Source organism: Vanellus vanellus, assembly GCF_965231255.1.
Source record: "Vanellus vanellus genome assembly, chromosome: 1".
Lineage (NCBI taxonomy): Eukaryota > Metazoa > Chordata > Aves > Charadriiformes > Charadriidae > Vanellus > Vanellus vanellus.
In genome coordinates this window covers 164,801,295-164,828,238 of record NC_138905.1, presented here as the reverse complement: position 1 = coordinate 164,828,238, position 26,944 = coordinate 164,801,295, and the positions used below count along the sequence as shown (strand labels likewise).

The 26,944-nt window shown below is 41.4% G+C and overlaps 1 protein-coding gene across 1 annotated transcript in view; it reads left to right on the top strand.

The window, feature by feature from the left end:
- GPC6 (glypican 6) overlaps positions 1 to 26,944 on the top strand; it is a gene marked incomplete at both ends in the record, with an annotated part of 788,000 nt that overhangs the window by 726,137 nt on the left and 34,919 nt on the right. Inside the window, one exon of the mRNA XM_082479868.1 lies at positions 3,387 to 3,416. Coding sequence (XP_082335994.1) covers positions 3,387 to 3,416 — 30 coding nt within the window. The remainder of the gene's footprint in view (positions 1 to 3,386; positions 3,417 to 26,944) is intronic.

Sequence of the window (26,944 nt, the reverse complement as noted above, 5' to 3'; positions counted from 1 at the left end):
GTCAATCTTCATTGCAATTCAACTACAAAAATACAGTGGCATTTCTAGTCAGGACATGGCGTTACCCTGCAGCAAAAAGCAATGTTTGTTAGTTCTCTGCTCTTCTGGAAACAGTGTAGCCTAGTTATCATTAAAAAAAAAGAAACAGAAAAGAAGATGTTTACCTCCATTGTAGACTTAGGTCTTTCTACCACAGCAGATTCATAACTCAGTGTAGCACCTCAGGCTAAAAATCTGGCTGGTAATGCTCAATTCTTATTTGACCGGTTCTTAATTTTACCCTTTCACTTTAGATTGGCAGAACCAGGCCTTGTGTATTGCTCAGTGCAGAGGCCTGGATCTTGATCTAGAATTGGTTAAGGTAAAGTGAAAGGTCACCAAAGCCTGTAGGTTTCAGTCATGCTCCAGACAGAGCTGAAGGCTGCAAACGGCGGAAGTGGGAGGAAGTACACAAAAAGGAAGGCCGGTGGCACAGTTCGTCTTCGGTTACTCTTATGTTGTGAGGACAGTTCAAGCATTTGTGCAATGAAAATGGAAGGTTTAAGAGACATTCCATAGTCACATAGTGAGAATACTTCTAAACACATTAATATCTTTTTTAAACTAAAAGGTTTCAAAATACTGAGCCGTATCCTGAATAAAGCAGAGATGTGTCATATGCTGCTGGCCTTTAAAGGCTGTAACTAATGAAAATTGCCAATGCAGATAATCCTTTGTAACTCACTGATAATAACTTGTAGGCTTTCAAAAGGGAACTTGTCTCCATATGATTTAGCTAGGTTTGTTCACACATTATTTCAGAAAAAAACAAGGGGCTTAGCATTGCTTCCGTTACTTTAAAAAGCGTTCAAGCCAAATACCTATTTGTTTTTCTTGCTGGTGATATTTAAAATAATAACTATTCATGGCCCGTTAACGATGAGAGTTGGTATCAAATCCATCTCCAAATGGCAGTGATGCATGTGTTATCTCCTTTTGGGTTGAGATCAACAATCCCTTGAGTTAGAGATGGCCACTGACCTCAGCTGGAGCAAGGAAGGGCTGTTTACGTGGATTAGAGCAGAAGGCCTTCTTTCAGAGCTGTAATCCCTTAGCAGCACTTGGGAAAGGTCACTGCCTGCATGTCACACCAACGTGGGGAATTTTACCCAGAAGGATATAAATGCCGCACTCCTGCCTCGCAAGGACACCATTCAACCTCTCTATATTAGATCCTCAGCGTTTAATGTGCAGAATCATTCCCTGAATCACGTATCTCTCTTCATTAACTATAGACAGAGCCTGGAGTACCAGCTTCTCTTAGATCCTCCTAACCTTTGCAATGCTAACAGGACATAAGGAGAATCCCCCTCACAGGAGTTTTCCAGTCTGCACACTGATCATTTTCTATTGCTTGCTTAATAAAAACATACAGCAATATTAGTATTTTGATAGTCGTGTCAAACAGTTAAAGACCCTCTTGGTTATTATAAGTACAAGAAAAAAATCTTTCCTTGTGAGTCAGCTGACTATTCAGTCTTACATTAGTGCTTTTAGAAGTCTGTTCTGGAGTTTGTATTCAGAAAACACTGTCAGACCACTTAACTTTAAGCTGTCATTGCAAAGTCCAAACATGCAGCTATGTAAACCTCAAAAGAAATGACAAACAATTCTGCTTTCATCTGTCTTTGACAGCATGCCCTCAGAAGAGACCAAGTTTAAAAAAGATTTCCTCTGCATCTCAATCTTATACAAACAAGTAACATATCTGAAACATTTTTTTTTTATTCCTGCTCATATCCAACATATGAAACCTGCTCATATTTATAAACTTAATCCAGGTGAGCATATTTTATGAGGTACCTTGCACAAAGCATCCCTCATAAGAATCCTACATTGAAATCATCGGGTACTGAGCCCTTCTAAGAAAGTGCTCCTTCATCCTTGCCTGAACTTATGTGATTAATCCAGCTATTCTGTTCCAAGGAGAGCAGTTTCCCTGTGTTATTGTCATAGCTGTAACCAGTAAGGCTTAATAAGCAAGAAACAGATCAAAATAAATTGCGAGAAATGTGACCCAAAAAAATTAAATATCCCGCAAAAGAAGTGGTACAGATGGTTTAAAACACATCAGATTTATTTATGAAGTTACACAGAGCTTGAGAGAGTTGTCTAAGCATAGATGTAAAGCACCATCTGAGACACCCCAGAGCATCTTAAACATGGGACTGGCAGATATGGCACAGGACTAGAGGAGACCAATATAATTCTGGAGCAGGCAAGTAGAATACACCGCAGCATCTCAAGCTATTCGAGATACGTATGCTCAGGCAATTCAATCACGTCTTCACAGCACAGGGCCTAAAAGCCAGGCTCTTTCTGAAGTCAGTGGAGAGAGACACACATCTTTGGAGAGTGATTCACCCCATCTGGCACAGACACCTCTCACAGATTGGGAAATTAAAGGCTCAACCAAGATATCTACATGTAGATATGCGACACTGAGATGCCTCGGAGTATATGACATCTAATTGGGCTGGCAGATAGGACAATCCTGCGGGATGCCCATGCCCTCTTGGACTGGCAGTTGAAGGCCATGTAGGACACCCTAGAGCATGCCTGTTATGTGGCAACAAAGATGTAGAACAGAACTGAGCCCCAGCTTTTTTCTGCAGGTCCCTCTGGGTGGAATTCAGCTACATAATCATAGTCACCTAATGCTATTTGAGATGCCCGTGGTCTTCAAGATGTCCAAATGTGAAAGTAAAGTTACAGGATACCTGGCTGGAAGTAAGAAGGAATACCTCAGAGCTACTAAATTCACTTTCTATGCCCATATTTAGGTAACTGGATTCCATCCTGTTTCTCTACTGACTGTAACAGAAGCAAAAATGAGGAGTTTCCTGATTCAATATAGGTATCCATAGTGTAGATACACGTAACCAGCGATCTAGATTTGAAGTCTAGATGATTGTAGTTTTTATTGTTAACAGAGAGAAATAAAGGTCTTTGTTCAGTTGTCTAAACATAGGTTTAGGCAACCGAATTGAGATCAAATATTTCTAAAGCACAATTCATCTCATCCTAAAATATATATTTAAACAGCTCAGAGGAATCATTCCCTACCCCTCTACAACAAAGTGCCAAAAAATAGCAACCTTAAGCTAGGCATCTAGCAATTACATCTGAAGTTCAGTAAGATACATATTGTCAGAAACTAAATAATTTTAACCACTGATCTCAGCTGCTTCTGTAGAGCACAATCTAAGATTTCTCATTTAAAATCAACTGCTTATAAAGACTCGTTATCTTCTCTGTGGTTGCCTGTTTGGTATAACCTGTGGTTTATTTTGTTTTGTTTTGTTTGTTTTTCTGTTCCCTGAATCTGTTTCCCTCTTGCTTCCCAGAGGACTATCTGGAGGACAATGCAACATGGTGTAAGCTCTGGTATTCTTATTCTTCACCTTCATTCCCATTTGTCTTTGTACAATGCTGGGCAAAGCACTTCTTTAAGTTTCATCTTCGCCATCTTTACTTTGTGTGTGTCTTGTAGGCTAAAATGCTAGCAGTTCTTTCTGTACTTTTGCATTCTGGCTGTTGAAGTTCTGCCCAGCGCCCAGAGCTGCTGGTTCTTTCCAGTATTTTTCTCCCGCTTCAAGGTTGATGTCTCACCCCCAGAAAGGAGTGTATGTATTCCCTTGGTGAGCTAAAGTGCATAAGCATCCCCATGGTCTCAGACACCACATATGCATGTGCATTAATGCCAACACCACGGTGGTATTCGGCTCTGGGGCCTGTGCCTTGAGACAGCAGCACTGGAGCAATGGAAACAAGCTCCCGGGCCTTCCTGGGCTCTCTCCCTAGGATTGCCCCTGTCCTGCTGTCCAATCTTGGGCAAACCACTGAGCTTCTCCGTGGGAGCTTGATAAAGTAGATTCCCTTACGCTTTCCAGCTTGTGGATGTTAGAGGTCCCTGGGTTTCAGGCAGAAGGTCTTCTCAGCAGGGTTCAGCGCAGCCCAAGGGGAAGGCAGGAACCACGCAGATGTGCATCACCTCACTTGTGAGGTACCTCAAAGCATTTAGCTGGGACTGTTACATCCTGCTTCTTAGCAGGACTAATTAGTCTACAGAGAGCACCGTGCTGATATAGCCACACTACCTCCTGCGCTCGAGCTGCCTCGAGTACCTCTGTATCCACCGCGCACAGCACAGCGCTGCCTTCATTCAGCTGGAATTCCTCCCGAGAACATGCTGCAGCCTGACCCGGCTGGACGTGGATAAAATAATTCCACATTTTCTTTCAGGAGGACGTGGAAGTTTGCTTGGTTTTCCACAAGGGAGATGATGCACTATTAACCATATAATACATAATGCACATGCATACTATGGAGAAAGGCAACAGAGAAATTGGCCGTGGCATTTTGCAAGTGATTTACATTCAAGTACAGTATAGTGGCTGCATAGATAAGTGGATGAGTGTGCACCCAGTCTGGAAAAGGAAACCTTCCATGCTCTTTACCCTGGGGAGAGGAATACATTGTGTCACACTTTGTAGAAAAACGTTCTTTTATCTTCCCTCCTGCTTTCCTTAAAATAAAAGTAAATAAAGTCTCAATTTCCCCAAGCAAAAGACCCTGAAACATATTTTTAGGAATAAAATGGTATGCATTTTGAGTGTCCATTCAGTCATATTTAAATTTTTTTTTATTCCACTGTGTAATGATTTTGTTACAATAAAAAAATGCAGTAGCAACTTAACAAAACTGTTGTGAACAATTCCTTCCCAGTGTTCAAAAACTTCATTAATTAGAAAATATGATTAAAAAAAAATCATCTGCTTTGCATTTTAGCTATAAAAGACTGAAATTAACAGGGCAGCATACTATGAAGACATCGATCTGAATTGCCCAGAGAATCCTCTGGGCCACCTCTGAAAGTGAAATTTCAGTTTCAGTTTTGTTAGGATCCATTTAGTTCAGAGTCTAGAAATATTAAATATATGCAGTGACAGCATATTTTTTCCTGAGACACAATGTGTATTCTCAACATTTTATTTCTCAAGAGGCCCCAGAATAAAATCCAGTAGGTATAAATCTCAGAGGGTTTAAAATAGAGATGAATTTTTTTTTTAACACCTTCTGCACAGAAGGCCGTAAGGAAAGATGCAAACAATGAGCCTGTAAAAGATTTCATAGCCCAGGAGGTATTGGTCACACTCTTAACAGTGAAGATGACAGGCTTGTGCAGGTGTTTTAGAAGCCCACTGACTTCCCACGGGCTACTCCCCCCCCAACCCTTAGACGCTGTGCTGTTGGATGTGCCCTTTTACCCTGTGTGATGTTAATCAGCAGATAACTCCTGTAAAACATAAGGTGTACAGCTCCTCCGGTTGTAGGTTTTGTGTGTTTAAACAGAGTCCTGTTTCTTATTAGCTGCCTGGATACAATACGCGTGATGAATAAATATAGTTTTGCAACATTTGTTACGGTCATTTGGTGTCAGATTTAGGATTTGTTTGGTTCTCCAAAAATAGGTGTTTGCTCAGTGTCAGGTTTTGTGTATTCTCAGTTTCTGTGTCACGGCAATATCTAAGTAAGTTTAAGTCTGTGTGAACACTTTTCCCCTCATGGTTAATACCGGTTTCAGGTGGCAAAGGCGGATGAATGATGGCGGCTGTCAGAACCCTCCTGGGAGACCTGCCAGAGCCCTGTTCTTAAAAACGGCGATATTATTCCATCCCCCAGCTGAATGGTTGTGCAGGCTGCGGCGTCTGATGCATTGCATTCCTGACACACGTGAGGCGGTTACTAAGAAAGAGCTTTAGTGTAGTGGCTGCATCTGTCTTCAGGTGGAACAGGTCTGCCTGCTGTTCAGATCCTGCTTAGTATGAGCAAGGAAAGACCGTCTTCCAACAGTAACAGGAAAGACAGCTCTCTACCTTAATTAGTTGTCAAAAAAAATGCACAGTCTTGATTACCATGCAGGGTTTGCCTTGCCTGAATAGTGATGTGTTGCCTGTCTCATTGAACACAGTGCTTGCTGAAACATCTTCTAAGAATGTACTCGTTAGTACTGATTGAACTTCCTTTACCTAATCGGAGTGAAGACCCACTGAGAGTCATCATCTCATTTCCAGGAATGTCTTAAGGGTATGAATGGGATTATAAATCCCTGTTACAGAGATGGGGAATACAAAATGTGTAGGCAGAATCCACTCCTGTTTACTAGACTTCTTTGCACACAGTAAGATGAAGAAATGGCATAGTCACGGGTCTTCGGCTGTTGTACATTGAGGCATTAAGTGATTCCTGAGCTTGGCTATTAGGGTAAAGAAAAGCAAGCTGTGAAGGCTAAAGTTTGCACATCTGTGCCATATCAAACCAAACTGAGATGAAGTGGGATTTATTTGCCCTTGTTTTTCATGTTTCTAATGTTGTTATCCAAGTCCCATCACCTCATTCTTTTATTAATTGATGGAGACGATTAGGCACATCCAGACCTTGCCTAAGATACTCCTTTGGAGATTACAAGAATCTGAATTACCCTCTGAATTACCCATTTCTCCCCATTGAGCGTGAAGAGAATCTGGATGATTAGGACAGACATCCAGTTTGTAGATTGGGCTTTAGAGTTAGGCGCTATGAATCAAATACTCACAAAGGAGATTTTGGTCTATAAAATATATTGATAGATAGTTCTAATCATACTTCTAATCATACCTATTGCCATGGTATCATCAGGTACCTAGAAGGGTGGCTAGTCTCCAACAAAAATAATTCATTCTGGAGGCTGCACAAGTTTTATTCAATGGCAATTTCCCCTTGTAAATCTGGATTAAAATCCTCTTCTTTCCATTTGATGTTTTAGCCTCTGCTCAATAAAGACATGGGGTTTTTTTCCAACATACAAAAAGTTTGCATTATCAGCCTCTGGAAGATGAATCTAAGCAGGAAATACATCAACACTGCTCTTTCAGCTGAAAGATAGATTGCATTTCATTTCACATGCCTGTGCATGAATCTGTGCGGAAGGAAAAGTGAATTCTTAATGTTCTTGTTAATGCTAAAGAAAGATAGTGACTATATGAACATCCTCCGCACTTTAGCATTTTGACATGATATTAAAAGAAAAAATATGGTTTAAAAATCAGCAGCAGGGCTCGTGTTCCTACTTGCAGTGCATAAACCATGCTCGTTTAGATGTTTCCAAGTAACATGACAGTAACACCGATGACTGACTATGTGCTTGAAAAGTGTTACACTGTGATGAATTCTTGCATTGTTAATATGAGTACAACCAACAAGTTCTAAGTTTCCATAAAAAATGGATTTTGTAATAGATCACCAGTTCATTTACCAGTAGAGAATTAGAGGGTCCTTTTGCGCAAGTGACTACAGACCGTAAAATATTTTCAGCAACAAAGTTAGTTGTGCACAAGTGTAGACGCCAACAGAGAAATTAAAGCTTTGATAATTTCTGAATTACTTGCAAAGTGATTCACTGTCTCCAAAGAAAAATATGTGTTATACTTTGCTGAAAATTAGTTCTTTCCAGACTTTTGCAGCTGTTTTTATTTTGCTGAACTCCAGTGTACAGATATATTGCGGACTCATAACAGGAGTGTGCAATGCCGAACTCCACTTACAACAAATAGTAGGTTACAGCAAACTGAAAACTGATTTCCCAAGCCAAATATCTCATACATTTTTCTTTGGTTGTAATAGACAGAAATTGACACCTTATGGACTTTTATGTGTATTACTAGTGGCTAGAAAGGAGGTAAAATACAAGGACTAAAAAGGTTTACCTTCATACAGATAGTGACCATTTTGTGAACTTATTTTAGTTAAAACCAAGTATTTTATATTCGGAAAGATTTCCTATGTTTTCTTCCGGCTTTGATCTCCCATCCCCCAGTCATATCAATGTATCAGTCTAGGTTGTTGGGACAGCAATACAGGATGCTTCTATAGTGCAGCTGCCTGTAAATAGCAAAGATTGAGTGACTGGTTACAGGTACTCATTGATGGGAAAGCCAAGACCTCTAACAATGCTGGGGAAGGGGGAAGGAAAGGATTCTTCGTATCTGATTTTACCCACCGTCAGCTACGGACTAGTCTAGTCTGTGCATCTGTTAGCAGAGCCGGCAGCACTTTTTGGATCCTCAGTCTGGGTGTAGGCGCCAGCAGCATCACAGCTTCACACTGGGGCAAAATGCATTACCATTCCAGGTACTTAGTCACCATGGAAAGTAGGAGAATACCTGCAAGATACTTCAGCAGATCCCACTCTGGATACTGGCGTGTACTGAGGTACACGGTAATAGAGAACTCCAGCTACAGGATTAGGACTTAGTAGGATGGGCTCCCTCCACAGTTGGTTAAGAATACAGGCATTTTCCACGCTTAATTTCCAGTCTGATGTAGAAACCTGCCAGGGATTGCATAAATAGCTCCCTGGAATCATAGAATCATAGAACAGTTTAGGTTGGAAAGGACCTTGAAGATCATCGAGTTCCAACCCCCCTGCCATAGGCAGGGACACCTCCCACTAGACCAGGTTGCCCAAGGCCACGTCCAGCCTGGCCTTGAACATCTTCAGGGATGGGGCCTCAACAACCTCTCTGGGCAACCTGTTCCAGTGCCTTACCACCCCTAAAGTGAAAAATTTCTTCCTAATGTTCAATCTAAACCTGCCCTCTTCCAGTTTAAAACCATTCCCCCTCATCCTATCATTACAAGGAAGTGCCAATGTTTCTCTGTTCTATGAAGAAATTTCGGCTTGACAAGATATTTAGCTTACAGAGGGCTAAAGCTGATTTAGATTAAACCCCTGCTGAGCAGTCAATACCTGACTTCTGCACAAATAGCCCTACTGACCTGAACGTGACTGAGGCTACTAGAATTTAGGACTTAGGTGAACTGACTGGGGACTGAGTTCACCATGCTCTGGTGGCTTTGCAGTCTGGTGGCAGCAATCATAAATGACCATTGTGTATATGTGTATGTTGGTTTTCTTGGGTTTTGCTTCTTCTGCACTGAATGTATGTCATGTTCATGTCATTTCTGGTACATAAGAAATGGAATTCACTGTGTCTTATTCAAAGTCTATAGTATGGGTTTTATGTGGAGCTGGGTTTGTTAATCTCCCATAGTACCAACGGAGAGCTAATCAAGGTGGTCAATAACAGGCAGAATTCACTTGCTGAAACACAAGTGTCCTGTGCTAAGTGAGATGGCCTGTACCATCCAGACAGCTGCAAGGAGCTAACAGATGTGATAAGGGCCTTACAGGAGTTCTTTGGTCTTCTGGATGCTCCAGAGGACTCCAAAAAGGCATTAGATTCATTTATTTCTGTATTGAATGAGGGATCTAGGAGCTACTCATAAGATCTTAAATTAGACCAAAACGAGGCAGCTAGCCACCTGAGAAACTCACTAAACTCCACGGACTGAGTCGTCAATAGGCTGTCCAGAGAGAGGCGTCTAAAGCCTTCCCATGAGGGTCTCAGGTATGGTGCAGAATCTACTGGACACCTGTACTGGCATGTGGAAGAAAGAGAAGGCCTCCAAAGGCAGCGCGCAGGCAACTGAATCCCACTCCAAGTCTCCGCTGTCTGTGGTGGGGTTTTGACACCCAGCTCACACGTTAACACCCACACCAAGAGCTTTTAAATTCAGGCAAGACTAACTCACTGCCAGAGCCTGATGGACAACCAACTGACATTGCTATTCCCTTGTATGGGAGCAAACCATATTGCTGATACACAGCCAGCTCTTAACAGTCCGTAGTATAATTGCATTCGCTTTAAAGTGCTAGGAATTTTGCTTTCCTATTATATATCTGGACAGCTTAAATACTATGTAGGAACCTAAATGAAAACAGGCTCGAATGAAAGTTGGTTTTCTCCTTAAACATTCAAGCCCATAAAAATTTCCAGTACATAATAATAACTGTGTTACCTAAGTAACTCCTACAGCGACTAGCGTAAAAAGCTAATTGCTCGAAGTGCATTGTCTTTTTTAATATAACATACCTAGAGTGCTTACATATTAGAAGCATGATATATATGCAGAAATAACAGAAATTTGAGAAATGCATTTCTTCTGCTGAAAAAAGCAGGAATCACTGATAGAAAAAAATTCGCCGCATAATAAATGAACCTGAAAGAAGCTTCCTTTTCTTCACGATCTCACAATGAATGTTAACGGGCTTAAAAATCCGAGACCATTTATAATCTTAGAAATAATATGTACATAAAAATCTTTTCAACTGTTATTCAGATGAAATCTAGTTGACCAAATGGAGGTATCTAACCCTAGAGCTAGCCAAATAATGTATCCTTTACTGTCAGCTGAGACAAAGAAGCAATTTCAGGGCACAAGCTGATCAGAGATACTTTAAAAATCTCTATTGGATTAAGATGCACTTGCACCCTTCAGCTTCTGTTTCTCACCATTGACTGCAGAAGAAGATTTCATAGCTCAGATGGGGACACCAGTGTCCTGTGATATGAATTTCTGTCTGATGGAGCTCGCAGTCTACAAACCCAGACAGACTGTGAAATTACTATCATACACCTTGACAGTATTTCTACTTCATTTGTTTTGGCAACAAGGGGTCACCCAGTGCTGCATTGAACACGTATTAAAAATATGTTCCTGTCTTGAAAACCTTAATGAGATCTTCCCTTCAGGTGTTTTTTACTTCTGAAGTAGAAGATGCAGGGTTCCCACTCACTGCTTATTGTCTCTCTATGATTTTCTAACCATCCATTTGCATTATGGGAATGGAATAATCCAGAAAAATTAATCAGCTGTTTCTGTAAAGCACGATCTTCGAAATTTCCAAGTTAACAAGTCTGAATTGTTAACCTCAGTTTGCCCCATGAGGGAAAGAGGAGAAAGTTGATGTAATCTTCCCCCTGTCACTTATTCTCAGGCAATTCAGTTCAGATTACACCTCCAAGCACAGGAACAGCGCTGTCTAGGGTACAGGTCTCCTGGTGACGGTGAACATCCTTCTCTTCATGAGGTACAGAGCACTTTCTCAAGTAGTGATGGGACTGGGAAACCATGGCTGGCTTTATTTGCAACCCATCTCTCCCAGATTGTAATGCCCACATTGTTGAGAAAGAAGAGGACAGCTCCTGTCTCAATCCCACCCGGATGTCGCAAAGGACGCTCACGAACTAACACAGGTCCCTATTCCCAGGCCAGCCAGAGTTCACCCAGGTAAAGACCTTAGTTGCTAGGTGGAAAATGGTGAAATCAGCGCCTCTCTGCCCAGTTTTATCACGCTTTTCATCAAGTTCCCCCTTGCTTGAAAAAAAAAACAGCGCAGCAAAACTGAGTCCCTTAAAAATCTCTTTTATCATTAAATCAGCTGGATGTAGACAGATAGGAAAGGGATTGATCGGAGAAAAAATACTGCCTGTGAAACGTGCAGGAATGTGACTGGCTGCAAATTGACTTGGTAATGTCCTGGGACAAAACCCCTGAAATTCTCAAGCCAGTTGTAGAAGCACTTTTTAAAAATCCTATTTCCCACAGGTTGTAATGCTGATTTATTTCTGTGCTAAAATGCGAAATAACATGGCTGGCAAACACTCTTTCAGAAATCTAGAAAATAGTTAATGATATATAGGGACATATTCTTCAATGTCATTTGTTCCTTAATGTCTCCCCGTGGCAAAGGCACCATAATCACTTCAAGGCCAGTTATACCCATGCTAAAACACTCTCTTGCCTCTCTCAGCCATTCACTTTATCAGAGAGAAAACAGAGATTAAAAGGGGATCGGGGTAAGAAAGATGCGACCAGGATATTTCCGTGTCTTGTAACTACCTAAAGATTTAACACTGGCCTCCTGGACCAAATGACCAAGGCTGCCCTCTCACTCCAGGATATGAGCCATGCTCTGCTGGTACTCGGTGGGTGCTAAGGACAGGAACAAGTTGCTGAACTTTGCACCCTGAGAGCTGGCACTCGTGGCAGCCGCTCTGGAAGCTCTCCAGCAAATGCAAGTGAATTTACCGGGCTTTCAGGAAAGCATCAGCTACTGGATGTTGACCACACAGCTGAGTTTAGACCCACACCTACATATTTTTCCCCCGCTGGAAGCACTAGAGAGTCTGATGCTTAGAAAATCCAAATTTGCTTTGCACTTGTTTAGGTAGCCACGCCCTAACCCAGCCAGGAATGTTTTGTTATTTTTCACTATTAATGGTAACAAATAACAGGATTAACAACACTAAGGTTTTCTTTAGGGTTTATTGCACTTCTGAATGCAATGTTATCTGGTTCTGAGGCCTTATTCTGCTAGCTGTTGGCTTGCTGAAGTGTTTTCTAACAAAGAAAGAAATACTCACACTATAATCCAGGCTAATGACGAACTTCCAGCAACGAGCCCAAGGCTCAGCCTTCATTTGCACAATTCACCATTTAATTTTAATGGATTAGATTGCATAGTCAGGGGAAACGTGCACTGATAAGAACATACCTGTGAATGCTTCATTCTCACTGCACTGGTGGAAGTTGCCATAGTAACTTATCAGGATAAGTTAATCGAGCTTTGCCTGTTATCGGAAACCAGACGGAGGAAAGAATCCCAACTATGGATCTTTAGGCAGCTTTTAAAAGTCAGACTGAAGTTCAGTGAGAGGTAAATAGGGACAGGGTCTGTCAAACAGAAATCATAGCTGTAAGATGTTGGTATAAAGGTGTCGTGGTTTGGGTGGGCATTAAAGAGGTGAATGGGGAGATGAGGCAGAGCAATGAGTTTTAAATTTTTATTGCTAATATTTAAATGTTTTTCTGGTTTAGAAAGTATATTTATTTAAACAAGATTCTGATATTCCGTATGGTTTGATCCATTCCTTATGTGAGAGCCACCTCATATTTGCTTAGTCAAAGCAATTTTTCTTCTCTACTTAGTCTTACGGGGGTCAGCCCAGCATAAGAAAATTGAATTGTCCTAATTCTCTTTCATATACCATCATTTATAACCCCCAGAACCTACACTCACTTTCTTTTACCATACCTGTCTATGGCTGAGTGGAGATTTGCGAAGGAGAAAGGCAACATGATTTTCATGGGCCAGTGTGGGGATCCATGCTAGACCAGCAAAAAACTTGTTTCATGGAGTATGACAGCATGACAGCAACCAAAAAAGTGATGCAGAGAAAGGTGTTGGATTTTCCACCAAGGGTGTCCTGGAGGATGGGGTGGAGGGAAACAGTACGTAAAGGACTGAACAGGTTTCCCTGTGTTGTGCGTATGCAGGCAGGGATGTTCAAGGTAGCCAGGAATTTCTGGGAATTGACCGTATATTTACATGCGGGTTCAGGGAACGTTAAAGCTCTTGAGGCCTTAGCTTGGGAACACAGAGTGTGTTCTTGTCTCCTTCTATCCCCAGCAGCCAAAGAGGGCAAACAGTAAAGTTTTTAATTTTTCCTGTATGCACAGTTCTTAATTTACCTATAGGCTTTGGGTGTGAAAGGCCAGGATGATATGGCCAGTGCAAGAAGGCGTCCAGTGCCCTACGCCTACTGGCCTATATGATAAGGGATAGCATCACAGTGCTGCAGCCTGGTAAAGATATCCCACAGCTTTGATTGCAGAGTGCTCCACGCTGCCACCACAGGAGTAAGCTGCTACACTGCACTGCAAATTCAGGGCAGGGAGGCCAAAATCATGAGCCTTGGGTAGCCCACTTGTGAGTATAAAAGGAAAGCCAAGAGGTGCTTTTCACCAACACAATCACCAGCTTTTAACCTTTGGGGTGCATCATACAAGAGAGCTTGAGCTAATCTTGCTCTTCATCAGAAGAGGTACTAATCCTGAAAGGGTCCACGGGCATCAAACGAATTTGAATTTCAACAAGCTAATCAGAAAGCCCAAGGTTAGACTGGCTTGGGAAGGTACTAAGCATCCATCTAGTTTCCATGAAGAGCACTCATCTGCACATTTTTCTTTTGATATTTTGCCAGGTTTTCCTAAGTAGCAAAATAAAATGAGAAAAAATTGCTAAAACCACCTTGAAAGGAAGTATAAACATCGCAGAGGTTTGGCTTGCATAGTATATTTCTTAAAGGGCTGGAAGCCATCTGTGGGATAATGTGAGGCAAGTTATATCTTCTGACAATAATTGAACCCAAGAAGCATGTCAACATAAAAGGAGGATGGGTGAGCCAGTTCAGATAATACAAAACGTGACTCTACCTTTTCTCCCACACTGGATTGAATTCAAACATTTTGTGCCTTGAAAAGATCATGGGACTTTCTCATTTATTTTTATGGATATAATCCTTTTTAGGGTTCCTGACAAGATGAAGGCTCTATTAATCTAAGAATTGTACAAACACATAGCTTTTGCACCAAGAACTTGAGTCAGAAATTAATTCAAATCCTGAACACCCCAGCCCTTGGCCATCAAATCATATTTCCTTTGAAAAGCGGGCAGGAGATATGAATAAGGCAGATAATTCTTGTATGTTTATTCATTACCTGGTTTTGGTCAGGGCTAGAAACAGAAATAAGCAAATAAATGAAGTACAGCAAGTTTCTGACCTAATCTGCTATCTCAGGTTGAAGCAGAATTGTAGCTGTATTTTACAGATTTCAAAGGTTCAGAAAAATGAAGTACTCCAGTTTCGGGGTGGTTCTGAACTGCATTCTGAAATGGAGCTTTACCAAAAAAAAAAAAAAAAAAATCGTAGCTGGGTATCTCCTTGCTTTGATGCGTAACATTGCAGAAGCTGAAACACATCTGTATGTCTGCATAGTCCAGTCAAGAGTCCTGGAGAATGTCACTCCCAGTTGCAGAAGGATTGGTCTGAGAGCAGTCTACTGATTGCTGTGGTGCTTTGCACCTTCCCAGTTCTTCTGTATTTCTGCTGTTTGAATAACAGCGTTCGGCTTGGCTGCTTGCATATGCTAAGCCAAATCTTAAAGAATCTAGAGTCACAATGGTAAAGTTGTCCTGGTTTTTAATGATGTAACCTGTGGTCTCCTTCATTGTTGTTTTTCTTTTTGTATCTCTTTTGACACAGCTTTGCCTTCCTCTTGAACCTGCAGTGGAGTTCGAACGCTTTGCTTTTTCCATGACACGCTGTAGCTATGCATACGGTAGCTGAGTTATAAATTCGGCTTCATGAGCAGTTGTACTGTAGAATAAAATAAGACAGGCAAAGCGTCTGTAAGAAACAAAACTTGTTTAAATGTAAGTGCCTTTGATCAGCAAATGTGGCAAGGGCACGGGGAAAATAAATAGGCTTATCTTAAAATAGGACATAGTTTAAAGTCATTCCCAGTGTGAAAGTATTCTCTTCGCACAGCTGAAACATAAATGATGTCGGATGGATGTTAGATGCTTGGCTTGGCTATTCTAAAAAGAAGCCTGTAGAAACTGCACTAAGTCATCGCCGCCAATAAGTTTACTTGCTGTATGCCTCAAGAAAAAGATATTGAAAGAGCATGTAAAATAGGAGCAAGTTGATGAAGAAAATGAACTACAGAATAACAGGAAGAAGACAGGAAATGTAATGGCCAGTATAGGCTGGTTCAACTGGTGGTTTGAATTAAAATGAGTATATATGCAGCCTCAGGAAATAAAAGTTCCTATTCCCTTCCACACAGTTTATAAAGTTTTGCTCCAGTAATGAAAAATGGAAATGAGCCTCTCTAATGAATTATAGCAATTATCTCTCTGCTGGGGCAAGGCAACCCTGAATCCTGTCATATTCCCCCAAGAAAAGAAGCGCCGTGTGCTGTTATTCACCACACACCTCGAGAAATTCAACAACATTTTCTTATTATTGTTTCTCTGAAGCACAAGGGTGCTCAACTGCCAGCCCATGGCACTTCTGGATTTCACGCTGTGAGTAGCTTCAACTTCACTGGGGTGCGTTTGCACAGGGAGCTCTCTCTGTACGAGCAGCTGGTTGACCCAGAGATAGATTGATTTCTTACACCGTTACAAGGCAGTAATTTATTCCAGGATTACGAATCTGGTTAAACTAAAATCCAAACCGTTTCTCACTTACGGAGCTCAGCTGATTTGGGCAAAAGGAAACTGGTGCAAATCACATTTCAAATGAAAACATTTCTTTTCTATGCCACCTGTCATGGCATGTAAGAAAAGTAATGCTTGTGTTTCCTTGTTAGTAGGACTTTATCTAGATTTCCTGGATGTTGTTATACAGATGTCAAAAGTGACATATCAAGGTAAAAGGACTAGTACTAAGATTAAATCCACCTGTAGTCATTCCTCTACAGATAGGAAAGCTGTGAGCACTTCATTTTACCATATGTGTACATTTTTTCACACACAAAACATTTACATTCAAACTGGCTTGAATGCATTTTCGTTCAAAACCATTATCTAAAAATTGAGGGATTTTCACGGTAAATTATACTTGAACTGAGCAAAAAGTGAACTATTGTAGGTAAATAGCATTCATTGCAGGTCAGAAAGTTTGTTATCTCTTGGACTTTTTTTTTTCCAAAGAAAAAGCATATTTAACGTGTGTCCCCCTGCAAAATCAAGTTGATGTCTACCTATATTAATAAAAACTGAAATATGTTGTCTGGAAGATCACTGTTGAGGGATTAACACAAGCTCTTTGTTTGTGAGGTACCACACCTATGCTGGAGCATTATTTTTATGTTAAGTTAGATCAAAGGCATCTGGAGCATCTGGGATGCCTTTATCTGAATGTTTTCTTGCGATAAAAGTATACGTTTATTTGTATATTTGTATCATATAGGTATATCACATGTACATATAGCTGAGTTTTTCGGACTTGTTAGACTCAAAACTTCGCAAACTAAACAGAGATGTTTTGAGCATGCAGGAAAGAAAATTATGAACATCTCACGTCTGCACCTCCATTCAACAGAGAACAACCTCTACAATTAACTGTTTAAAATGGACAGAGACTGTTTTCTCTCTTTCTTTTGACAGTGATAAACTCTTTGCATCATGAACAGCCCTAGCCGTAAATCTCACTTAAGGCCAAAGCTGTGTATCATCTCACTGTCAGTATTCAGCCACACCACCCTGCACTTGTGGGCTCGAATCCCAGGATTCATAGTCACTCATAAAAATTCCGTCAGGAGCTTTTGTCTCGACACAGCAGGATGACCCCGATTTCTGAAGGCAAGGCAGGCTTCACCCTTCAGGGTGTGTGTTCCCAAATGTCGGCTGTGGGAGCTTCCTTCCAGGAACCACGGTGCGCCTGTGGCCACCAGCTAATCAAGAAGCTTATAATTGCCAGGGAGCGAAAAACAACAAGCAGAAGAGTTGTCTGCCTCGGGAGTTTGCACAGCTCGTTGTACTGTGAAACGGGGAGAGCTGAGAAGAAAGAATGAGACTGGCTAATTTCCAGTTCATTTCCATGATACCTTATTGAAACAAAAATATGCTTAAAAGCTGCACAGTGTAGAAGACGGGCAGGCTCCTGGGGCTTTCATATGAGGAAAGCAGAGTCTTTGTAGGACAAGACTTCATCCTGTGGCTGCTGTTTTATCCCTGTGGGTCTACTTGTTATTACTGCCCAGAAGTAACCTGGTGGCAAATTGCCAGCTCTTTCAGTTCTCTTTTTTTTCCCCCCTCCCCTTATGGAAAGTCTTTAATGGTTTCTGATCACTCAGGGAGATACAGCTGTCCTTTTCCCTCCAGGTTTGAACTTTACAATTAAAATGTGTTGTGGGTCAGCTTTGTGTTCTGTAGTGACACAGACTAAAAATTCAGAAGCCAGCTCTGAGTAAGCTGGTGTACCTCTGCCACCCAGCACCACGCCGCACCGTGGGAGGCTGCCAGATTGGATCCTAGAGGCAATAAAGATATTTTATCACTGTTCTGCACCTCTTGACCTGCCTCTCCACAGGACTAACTCGTTCAGCTGAAATGGCGCTGCCATCCAGTCCTGAGGTTTGTAATGAGCTTGGCTGGGGTTAGCTTGAGGATCTCTTGACTGCCATGCCGTAGCTGCACTCCTCGTCCATCCTCTTCCCCATCTGTTCGTCTCCAAATAGCACAGGTCTTTCTGTCAATTCTTTCTCATTTATGACTTTGTCTGTCCTAGAGAGACATATTTCATGCTGTTTAGGTTGTCTGTTAGTAGGCAGTTCTGCACCCCAATCTGTATTATCCAGGGCCTAGTTTTCATGTGTCCAGTTTGATGTGTAAAATACAAATGAACTCACATAACTTCAGCAGATTAAAATGTAAAGAAGAGCCTAAGAGGGGCATTTGGTTGCCTGTAAAGTCAGCGGAGGCATATCCCACAGCCATCCAGTCTACATACTTTCTCAAGATAGGTTGAACTGGCCTCTAGAAATGATGACAGTGGGAATCCAGACAACTAGGCTAACTGAAATTTTTACTTTTCTAGGTAACTAGACTTAGGTGAGATGAATACTGCTTGTAGTGAATAGCAAGAGCATACCACAACAACCATTGGTTGTTTAAATGCCTTAGTCCTCTAAACAGTGCCGTTAGGGGTAGCATGGCTGTGGCTGTGTTGATATCTTATTCACAGTTGGGACTATTCACTGGTGCTGCAGCCAGATGCCTCCACTTGCCGTGGTGTGGGCATCACCAACAGGCTGGCTCTTTCCATAGTCTGAGGTAGGATCGCAGAGTTGCTGGCTCAGGAAAAGCTCTGTAGAAATGTAATGAGCTGAGAACTTGGAACAACCATGGTGCTAAATCTCTTAACTTCCCAGGCTTGGTGGTCTCATGAAAACTATTTTGGGGCATGGTGTCTGACCTGTAATAATTCCTGAACCATGCCAAAAAATTGGTCTGAGGAGCTGGCCCATGCCAAAATTGTTCCCAGGACAGATCTCACAGTTTAGCTGTATGGACAATCAATTTCCAGTGGGTCCAGGAGTGTTACTGGTACTCTTAACTTACTGAAGAAAAAAAAAAAAAAAAAAAAACGGCTAGGCCACAGAACACAGGTACAGTGAAGCAGGCCCCAGAAAGTGTGCATTCCCAAACCTCGCAACACAGCTGTGGGATCCCTCATGCTTCAGTGATGCTTTTTCTGTCCCATGTTTCTTCTTTGTAAAAAAAAAAAAAAATACCAAACAAGCAAACAAACTAAACCAACAAAGCAACAATCTGTAGATGAAGGCAGTATCCAGGGGACTTAGTCGACAGATGCAGTGAAATGCAGAGAGAAAGCAGAAATGAACTCCCTAGTGTGAATAGTGTAGGAGTCACTAAAAAAATAAAATTGCAGAGGGGCAGATATCTGGTGATTTTGAAAAAATAGATTTAGCCCAGTTATATCAAAGTACTGAAGAGCATAAAATAGGTCATAAGATAAAGAGTGAGACAAGTAAACGTACTGGGAGCTTGTGAAAATGCTACCGAATTTTTTCCCAAGCTAAGGCAGACAACTAAGAGTTTTGACTGCTAAAATAAAAAATAAAATGAAGTTATTTCTGAGTGTATGGCTCAATTATGTGAATGAAAAGAGCATTGACATGGACAAGAAACTAAAATTACAATATTAAACATATGACATGAAGCAACCCAAAACAGTTATTGACAGATGCTGATTTGACATTAAAATATACACTAGAAATTACTGCACAACTAGAAGTCATTTCTAAAACAGAAGTACAGCAACAGTGTGATGCTGTTTAAGCAACAGTTACTTTCATAGTCAGAATCCCTATACAGAACTTGTGGTTCAAGGACAACCTTGCAAAACCTTGTCCTTACTAGCTGGCTGACTGATCTGAAAAAATAAAGGGAATGACCATTAAAATGTTATGTTTCCACACAACTGTGGTCCTGTACATATTAACCATATCTTCCTGTGGGACTTTGTGCATACCAGTGATAGGTCTTGCCACATTCAGTGGTTTTGTTGGTACAATTCAGTATAAGTTTAGCAGGTGGCACAGACTGGTCACATAATAAATATTTTATAGAATAGGACAGCCCAAGAGAGTGACCTAAGTCACTTATGATATTAGTCCATTTAGATAAAAAATGTTTTGATAGACCCAGGTCATGTATCTGGGAAAAGTGACTACCCACCAGACCTAAAAAATGTGAGACTACCGTGCAAAGGAAAGACTTAAGAGAACTGAGGAGACAGCAGGAAAAGGCAAGGTAGATACTTCCAGCTGCTGTGGCAAAAAAAGGCTAGCCATCACACGTGCAACAGTGAGGAGTACTAAAGATTTACGTCTTTGTCTGAACATGGAACTTATTGGTCCACTTACATCACTGAATAAGGGCTGGAGTGTGATTAAGGGCTGGACCATTGATTGCCTACGCTTCTTACATGTTAATTCATTCCCTGTCACAGTTTTGGCCCACACCAATAAATATCCTCCAAGACATGGACATAGTTTGAAGGACATCAGGAACCATTCCCAAAAGCCAGCAGTTGGGGCACAAAGTCAACCCACTTTTGACCTCCTGAATCCAGCATATTCTTCCAACACCATCTTAGCACCTGCTATCCCAATGTCACCCTCAGAATACTTTGCCCAGGTAGGTGGCATACCTTAGGGCATGTAACACATAGGCCATGGGAAACCTTGGGCCAAGTGCTGTGTAGAACAGATGCAGGAAACTTCTGCCACTTGACATCAGGACCAAACTCTTGAGATCGTTTCTAGAAAGAGGCATGTATTTTTTAAATGAAGACTTTAACAAGGATGGTGAAAAGACAGAACAGTGTGAACTGTATGCAAAGGCCAGAAAAATGCCTTACAACAAAAGATTTAAAACTTCTCCTCTTAGGTTATCAGAAAGGATCAAGAAGTGACTTGGTGGTTGTGTGTACATGCTTCCAAATGGAAAAAGGTCCAAGTACTAAAAAACTTAATCTAAACAAGAAACAATAAGTGTCTATGGTTGGATGGTGAAGTCAGAAAAATGTACCTTTGAAATAAGGCATTTGGTTTAACAGTGAGGATGACTAACCACATGAGCTGACTCCAGCAGGGAATAGTGGGGTCTTCCTCTGCTATTTTCTAGTCATTTTCCGGTAATTTTCCATCTTTAATCAAATTCAGAAGCAACAGGTGATGTCCTTTTGCAAGAGGTTAAGACTGGGTTCTGTCTGTCTGCAACATCAACAAATCCAGGGTTGTTAATTCAGAAGATAAAGAGTTAACTGGGAATATTCTTTCCAGCAGAACGGATAAAACTTGAAACAGATCTTTATAAAAGGTTGACTGCTTATATATTAGTAGAGCAGATCCTAAAGCAACGTGTAGTGTGTTCTTGGCATAGCGTACAGCCTAGTAAGCAGTGAAGCAGTGGCTATATTCCGTGCTTACTCCATCTTCCAAGTGAATTCAGTAGGTCACTCCAGAAAGAGCTCATTACAGTAATCCAGTCCTGAGTTGACAAAGGTATGAGGCAAGGTTTTATTGGAGTAAGAGGCTGTGTTTGCCTTTTCAGGCATAGATGGAAATACTATTTGAGGCTATAATTGCAAGCTAGGCATGCAGGAGATCCTTAGGACCTTATAACGCACTGGAACAGCCACTTGCCACCTCCCTGAGCGCAGTTGCACTCTTTCAACTTTGATGTTGATATAATATTTGATAGCATTCACACCTGCTCTTCCCAGTTCACCCAAGTTGTCTCAGGTGATCTGTAATACAACTGCAGACGGCTAATCGTCTTACAGCTGTCTCGCTCACGGGGGTACTCAGTTAGATGGCTCATTGAACCAGCTGGAACCAATGGACCAGTTATGCAAAGTTTCATCAACATGTTGTGTGCAGGCCCCCCTTGCCATCCACAGACTCTCCCAGTTCCATTTTGAGCTAGCTCAGTTGTTTCTTTATTGTGCCTGTAGTGCAATTCATTCAGAGCTGGAAATAATCCCCAAGCTAGAAATAAAGGGCTTGTCTTTCATATTTCAAGGGAGGGCTGCTAATTAGGTAAAAGTCTCACACCATTTTATTTATATAGAAAGCAAATTTGATTTTGAAACCACTGAGCAGCAATAACCACAGAACTTTATGATGTCACTGTTAAAGATGTTTTTCATGTGTTATTTCTGGCCTAATTTTATACAAAACACCTGCAGTGTTGTGGGCATATAGGAATACCAATTAAGTGCAGGGAAATCAGATGCCATCTAAAAAAGTCATCTGCTCTGTGGTCACCAAGGGCTGGTTCCAACAGAGGACTCGGGTATTTGCAAGATACGTTGCACAACACCAAACTTTCAAGCAGCTGAATCCCAGCATTGAGTCCAAAATATAGAGACAAATGGATTGGCATAGGAAGCCAAAGAAGCCCAGAAGTATGACTTAAAATACACGTTCTGAGTAGGTGGTGAAAGTGCATTGACAGGTAACAGAAAATTTAAGCACTGGATATACTCCAAGCCTAGTCTACCTTACTTCTGGAGCCAAGTTGCCTTCTGAGGGCAAAAATATACATCAGGGCTCATGGTTTCTGCTTCAAAGTGCCACCTTGCCACAGTGACCACACACACCTCAGTATATTAAAATATACTAACAGTTCAAGCACTGCCTTGCAGACTGGGGGACATACCCGCTATGCCCACGTTTCTAGTTGGCTAGGTTTAGGTGGCTCCACCTTCCACAGATGGGATTTTAGGATAGCCTTTGGGACACACCTGACTGACTTTGCTGATTTGCGCACTGCAATCACGGCACTTCAGTCCCGCTCTCTCACCTTCAGGGTCCAGGCAGCTGGCAGGGTTTGTAATGTTACACTGGAAACAGCAAGGCAGCCACACCGATTCTCATCCAGATGCCTGTAAAAGTTCCTTCTTGGGTGACTATGCCTCTTTTTAACCAGACCTTGACTTATTTCTGAACAGCAGTACTAAACAACAGAAGATAGATTAGCGTCTTGCTGAAGAGTATTCTCCCTCACATCCCAACTCCAGGCCCAGGACCCACTTTCTATTCACCCATTAGCAGCAGAAGGGATGTAAGTGCAGGACATACAGCTCTGCAGGGTGGTTGTACAGTATCTCACAGCTTATTTTGTCCATCAGTAGCCTTATGTCACACGTCCCATGCAAAGTCAGCTTTCCTCTGTGTAAGGTCCGAAGCAGTCTGGGCAATGAGGTACATATTGCTCCCAGCATGCTGTAACACCTCAGAACCATCCAAAGCCTTCTTTTGATTTTTAAGGGCTTTACTTTTGAAACTATTTAGGTTATTTGGAGCCTGAAATGTAGACACTGTCTGCAGACACTTCTCTTCTGGCAATGCGTAAAATTCCTTGTCCCAGGAGGGAGAACAAACCATCCCCATCACCCCCACTCGGGGCAAAGTTCAAAAGTCTTACTGATACATACATCAGCTTAAATCTCAGTTTCAAGTGATACGACCTAGCTGCAAAACCTGCCAACTCCCAGATGTTCTTTGTCTCCTGCTGTATACTTATCTCTCGGAAGACTACCCTGGGTCAGTGGATGCCAGTGATTACCCATATTTCTTTCCTACGTTCAAAGCAATCATTTTAAAGCTGCATGGTCTTTCTCACAAGCCCTTGTCTGGGTCTTGGCTAGGTCATATATTACTACTCAGTATGAAAACTGCAGAGTCTTGCTAGATTGACTGTAAAATATCCGCAGGTTGCTGCAGGTTTTTGATTTGTTGCACAGTACTAGATGAAAATCCTTTCAGCTAAATATGAATGAAGACTTGGGGTTTATGTAGCAGCCATCCGAGAACAGAAGGTCATCATAACTCTACCCTCTGAAAAGAAAATGAGGGCTAAAGGGGTGTAATTAAGAATTTCTTCTGCAAGTAGTAGGACAGCATTTAGTAAGCTCTATATTTGAACAGTTTAGGGTAGTGATGGCAACCGCTGACATTTATGCCACGTTTGCTGCTGACAGGTATTCGGGCTGGCCCCAGCAGTAATGAGCCCCGGTGCTTTTTAAAAATAAATTTGTCACCAGCTGCCAAAACAAGGTGCACTATTAGAGCTGCAGGAGAAAGGGAATGGCTTACAAATCTTTGTCTTTGTAAAGCAGAGAGGGACTCTGTGCTCTTCTTTTCGAGGCTTTATCATCAGAACCAAACACAATGCTTAATTACTATATTGTGAAAAACGCCAAACAACAGATGAAGATCCATCACATTGTTAACACCCACAGGTAACTAGCGCAAAGCCACTCCTCCCCAGTCCAATTGGCAGCACGCTTCAGAAGAGGCAGGAGGACTCCTATCCAGCTGCGGTCCGACCGCCCCCATACAGAGAGAGTGGAGGGTTTCTGGAGGCTCCTGCCTCAGCTGCTCCTCAGGACCCACGGCACTGAGGCTTCTGCGTGGGTACACAGACTTCTTCTACCAGGGAGATTTTTTCCCAGTTCTTTACCCCCCGCCTAGTCCCAACACTCTTCTTACACATCCAGACAATCTCCAGTACATCACAGAGGAATAAATATTGCAGATTTGGGCTGGATTTATTTTTCATAGCTGCTGCCACCAGCTGTGTTTGCTGTACAATCTGCTGGCCACAACCACCACCCTGCTGAGCTATCTCTACCCAGCAACTCCCCCACAGGGCTTCAGTTCTCTTAGAACGGGATCATTAGCAACTGGATATTCGTATAAGCTTCACAACAAAAGTGAAATTTCCTTTGCCCTTCTTAACAAAAATAAAATAGCTACAAACTCTGAACCCTTCTAACAATGACTGTCTCATCTTACTGATTAATGCAGGATAAGGCAGATGTTTAGGTGCATTTCCCTTGGTTTGGCTGCCAATATTTTTCTAAATGCATAGGCTGCAGCTCCGTTTTGGCACCTAAATACCTCAATTGCCACTAAAGCATTGACACACTTTGTCCGGTCCAGTCAGAAGCCTACAGGCCCACTAAAAGTTCTCAGGGAGCTCTCTCCCATCCCTGAAAGCAGTGCTGCCACCCAACCTCTTTGCTCTTCCAAGGCTTCCAAAATATAGTTTACACAGAGAGTAGAAAATAGTCAACTTCTCATATTTATATTCTCCAGAAGGCATTGGCCACACACACGAAATTCATTTCATTCATGGATCTAGTTGAAAAATAGAGAATAAGTCTTTTTTTTTTTTTTTTCAAATTTAATTTTGGGGGGAGGGGGGCAAAAGACAAGAGGATCATTATTATAGTATTATTATTCCCACAACAAAGAAAAATACGAAATGGTATAACTCCATGAAAGCACATAAAGCATCTACACACTCCTTCCATACCATATTTTTTATCATCACAGTGGCTACATATAGATATAGGAAGTATAAGTACCACTCAAACATGATAATCTTCTAGAAAGAAATCAAGTAATTGGACTGTTTTGGCAACAAATATGACTTGTTAGTGCATTTCCAAGTTTCTCTTTCAAATTACCAATTGCTCATGGCCAAACGTAAATTCATTAAGTATGACAAATTAACAGAGTTCAGTGAGAAACAGCCTTAGGAGATCAGTGAACAAAATCATCACAATCACATAGAAATCTGCTGGTGAGATCTTCGTGCCAAACAGCTTTGAATGTCTTCAACACTAATTTGTCACCTACATAGACTACTCAACAGTGACAATATCTTCCTGGCTACAATATTCAGACATCATCAGAAGTGTAGATGACAAAGAGACACTCTTGCCAACAGCAAATCTTTTCAGAGAGAAGTCAGACAGTTTTAACTGCACACTAAAAATGACACTTTATTTTTAGGAGGATTCTATGTCTATGAGAAAAATTAAGTCAGGTAGTGTACGATCATGCTGGTGACAGAAAATGGTTTACTCTGTGATTTCCTTTTGACTCTAATGCATTAACATGAAAAGGTCAGGAAATGCAAGAGGTAGATGGTCTTTATTGGTTATCTAGCTCTTCTGGCATTGCAAACTCATACTAGACCTCCTTTTTGTCAGAAACCCTCCAGAATTTTGTCAGATTTTTTTTTTTAAAAAATTTCTGAGATACAGCTTTCATTCCCTGCATTTTCACTCCATAGTAAGTACGCTTGCATCAGATTTTATCAAGAAATACCAAATAATATCTTTTCCTTTAATTATCCTATGCACGTTTTAGGTTTCTCACATGGAGAGTGTGGTCTTTTCTCTAAAAGGATATAACTGATCTACATCCTTCTCATCTGTCCCCATTACCCATCCTGTCCAATTCCCTTCTCCTCGGGAAGAAGAGTGGAGGTCATTTTACATTTCAGACACCAAATACTTCGATTCACTGTTTGAGATTCAGATTGGTCACCAAGTAATTATTCTGCTAGGTCAGGGAGTTTGTTTTGGAGCTCTTGACCTCAAAGGTGCACGTTTTCAGAGAGATATAAATGTTTTTGTTATTATTTGCATAGACATCTGCACTTGTGTCTGCCAGTGCTTGTGGCCCACCTGTATTTCACAATACTTGAAATTGTTTTAGTGTTTAAAAAGGTCCATATAAGGAGCACTAGCAATCAATAAACAGACTCTTTCAAACTTTCCCTCATGCTAAATGAAAAGTGTGTAAAACTCTAAAAGGCATTGGAGCAAAGCTTAATCCTTGGACACTATGCATATATTAACCTCTACAAAGACTGTGATCAAATCCTTAAATGTCACCAGCCTCTATTCTGTTTCTTCTGGGTCATATAACATCACACACAACATGAGAAAAGACCTTCATCGTTTGCAGGCATGCCTGAGGACATTTACATCATCCAGACACAGCCCAGAGATGGCACTTTCTGTTCCGTAAAAGATCTAAATAACACACATTGGATGGAAAGCAGAATTGCATACTCAGAATAATTTAGATTAGAAGAAACTTCTGAAGGTCATCTGGTTTACTCCCCACCTCCCCTTCATATCCCCGTTTGGTTCAAAGCAGGGACAACTTCAAAGACAGGTCTATCTTCAAGTTAGATCAGGTTGCTCAGGGCCTTGCCTCAGTCAAGGTTTTAGTATCTCCAAAAATGGAGATACCACAAACTATTTCA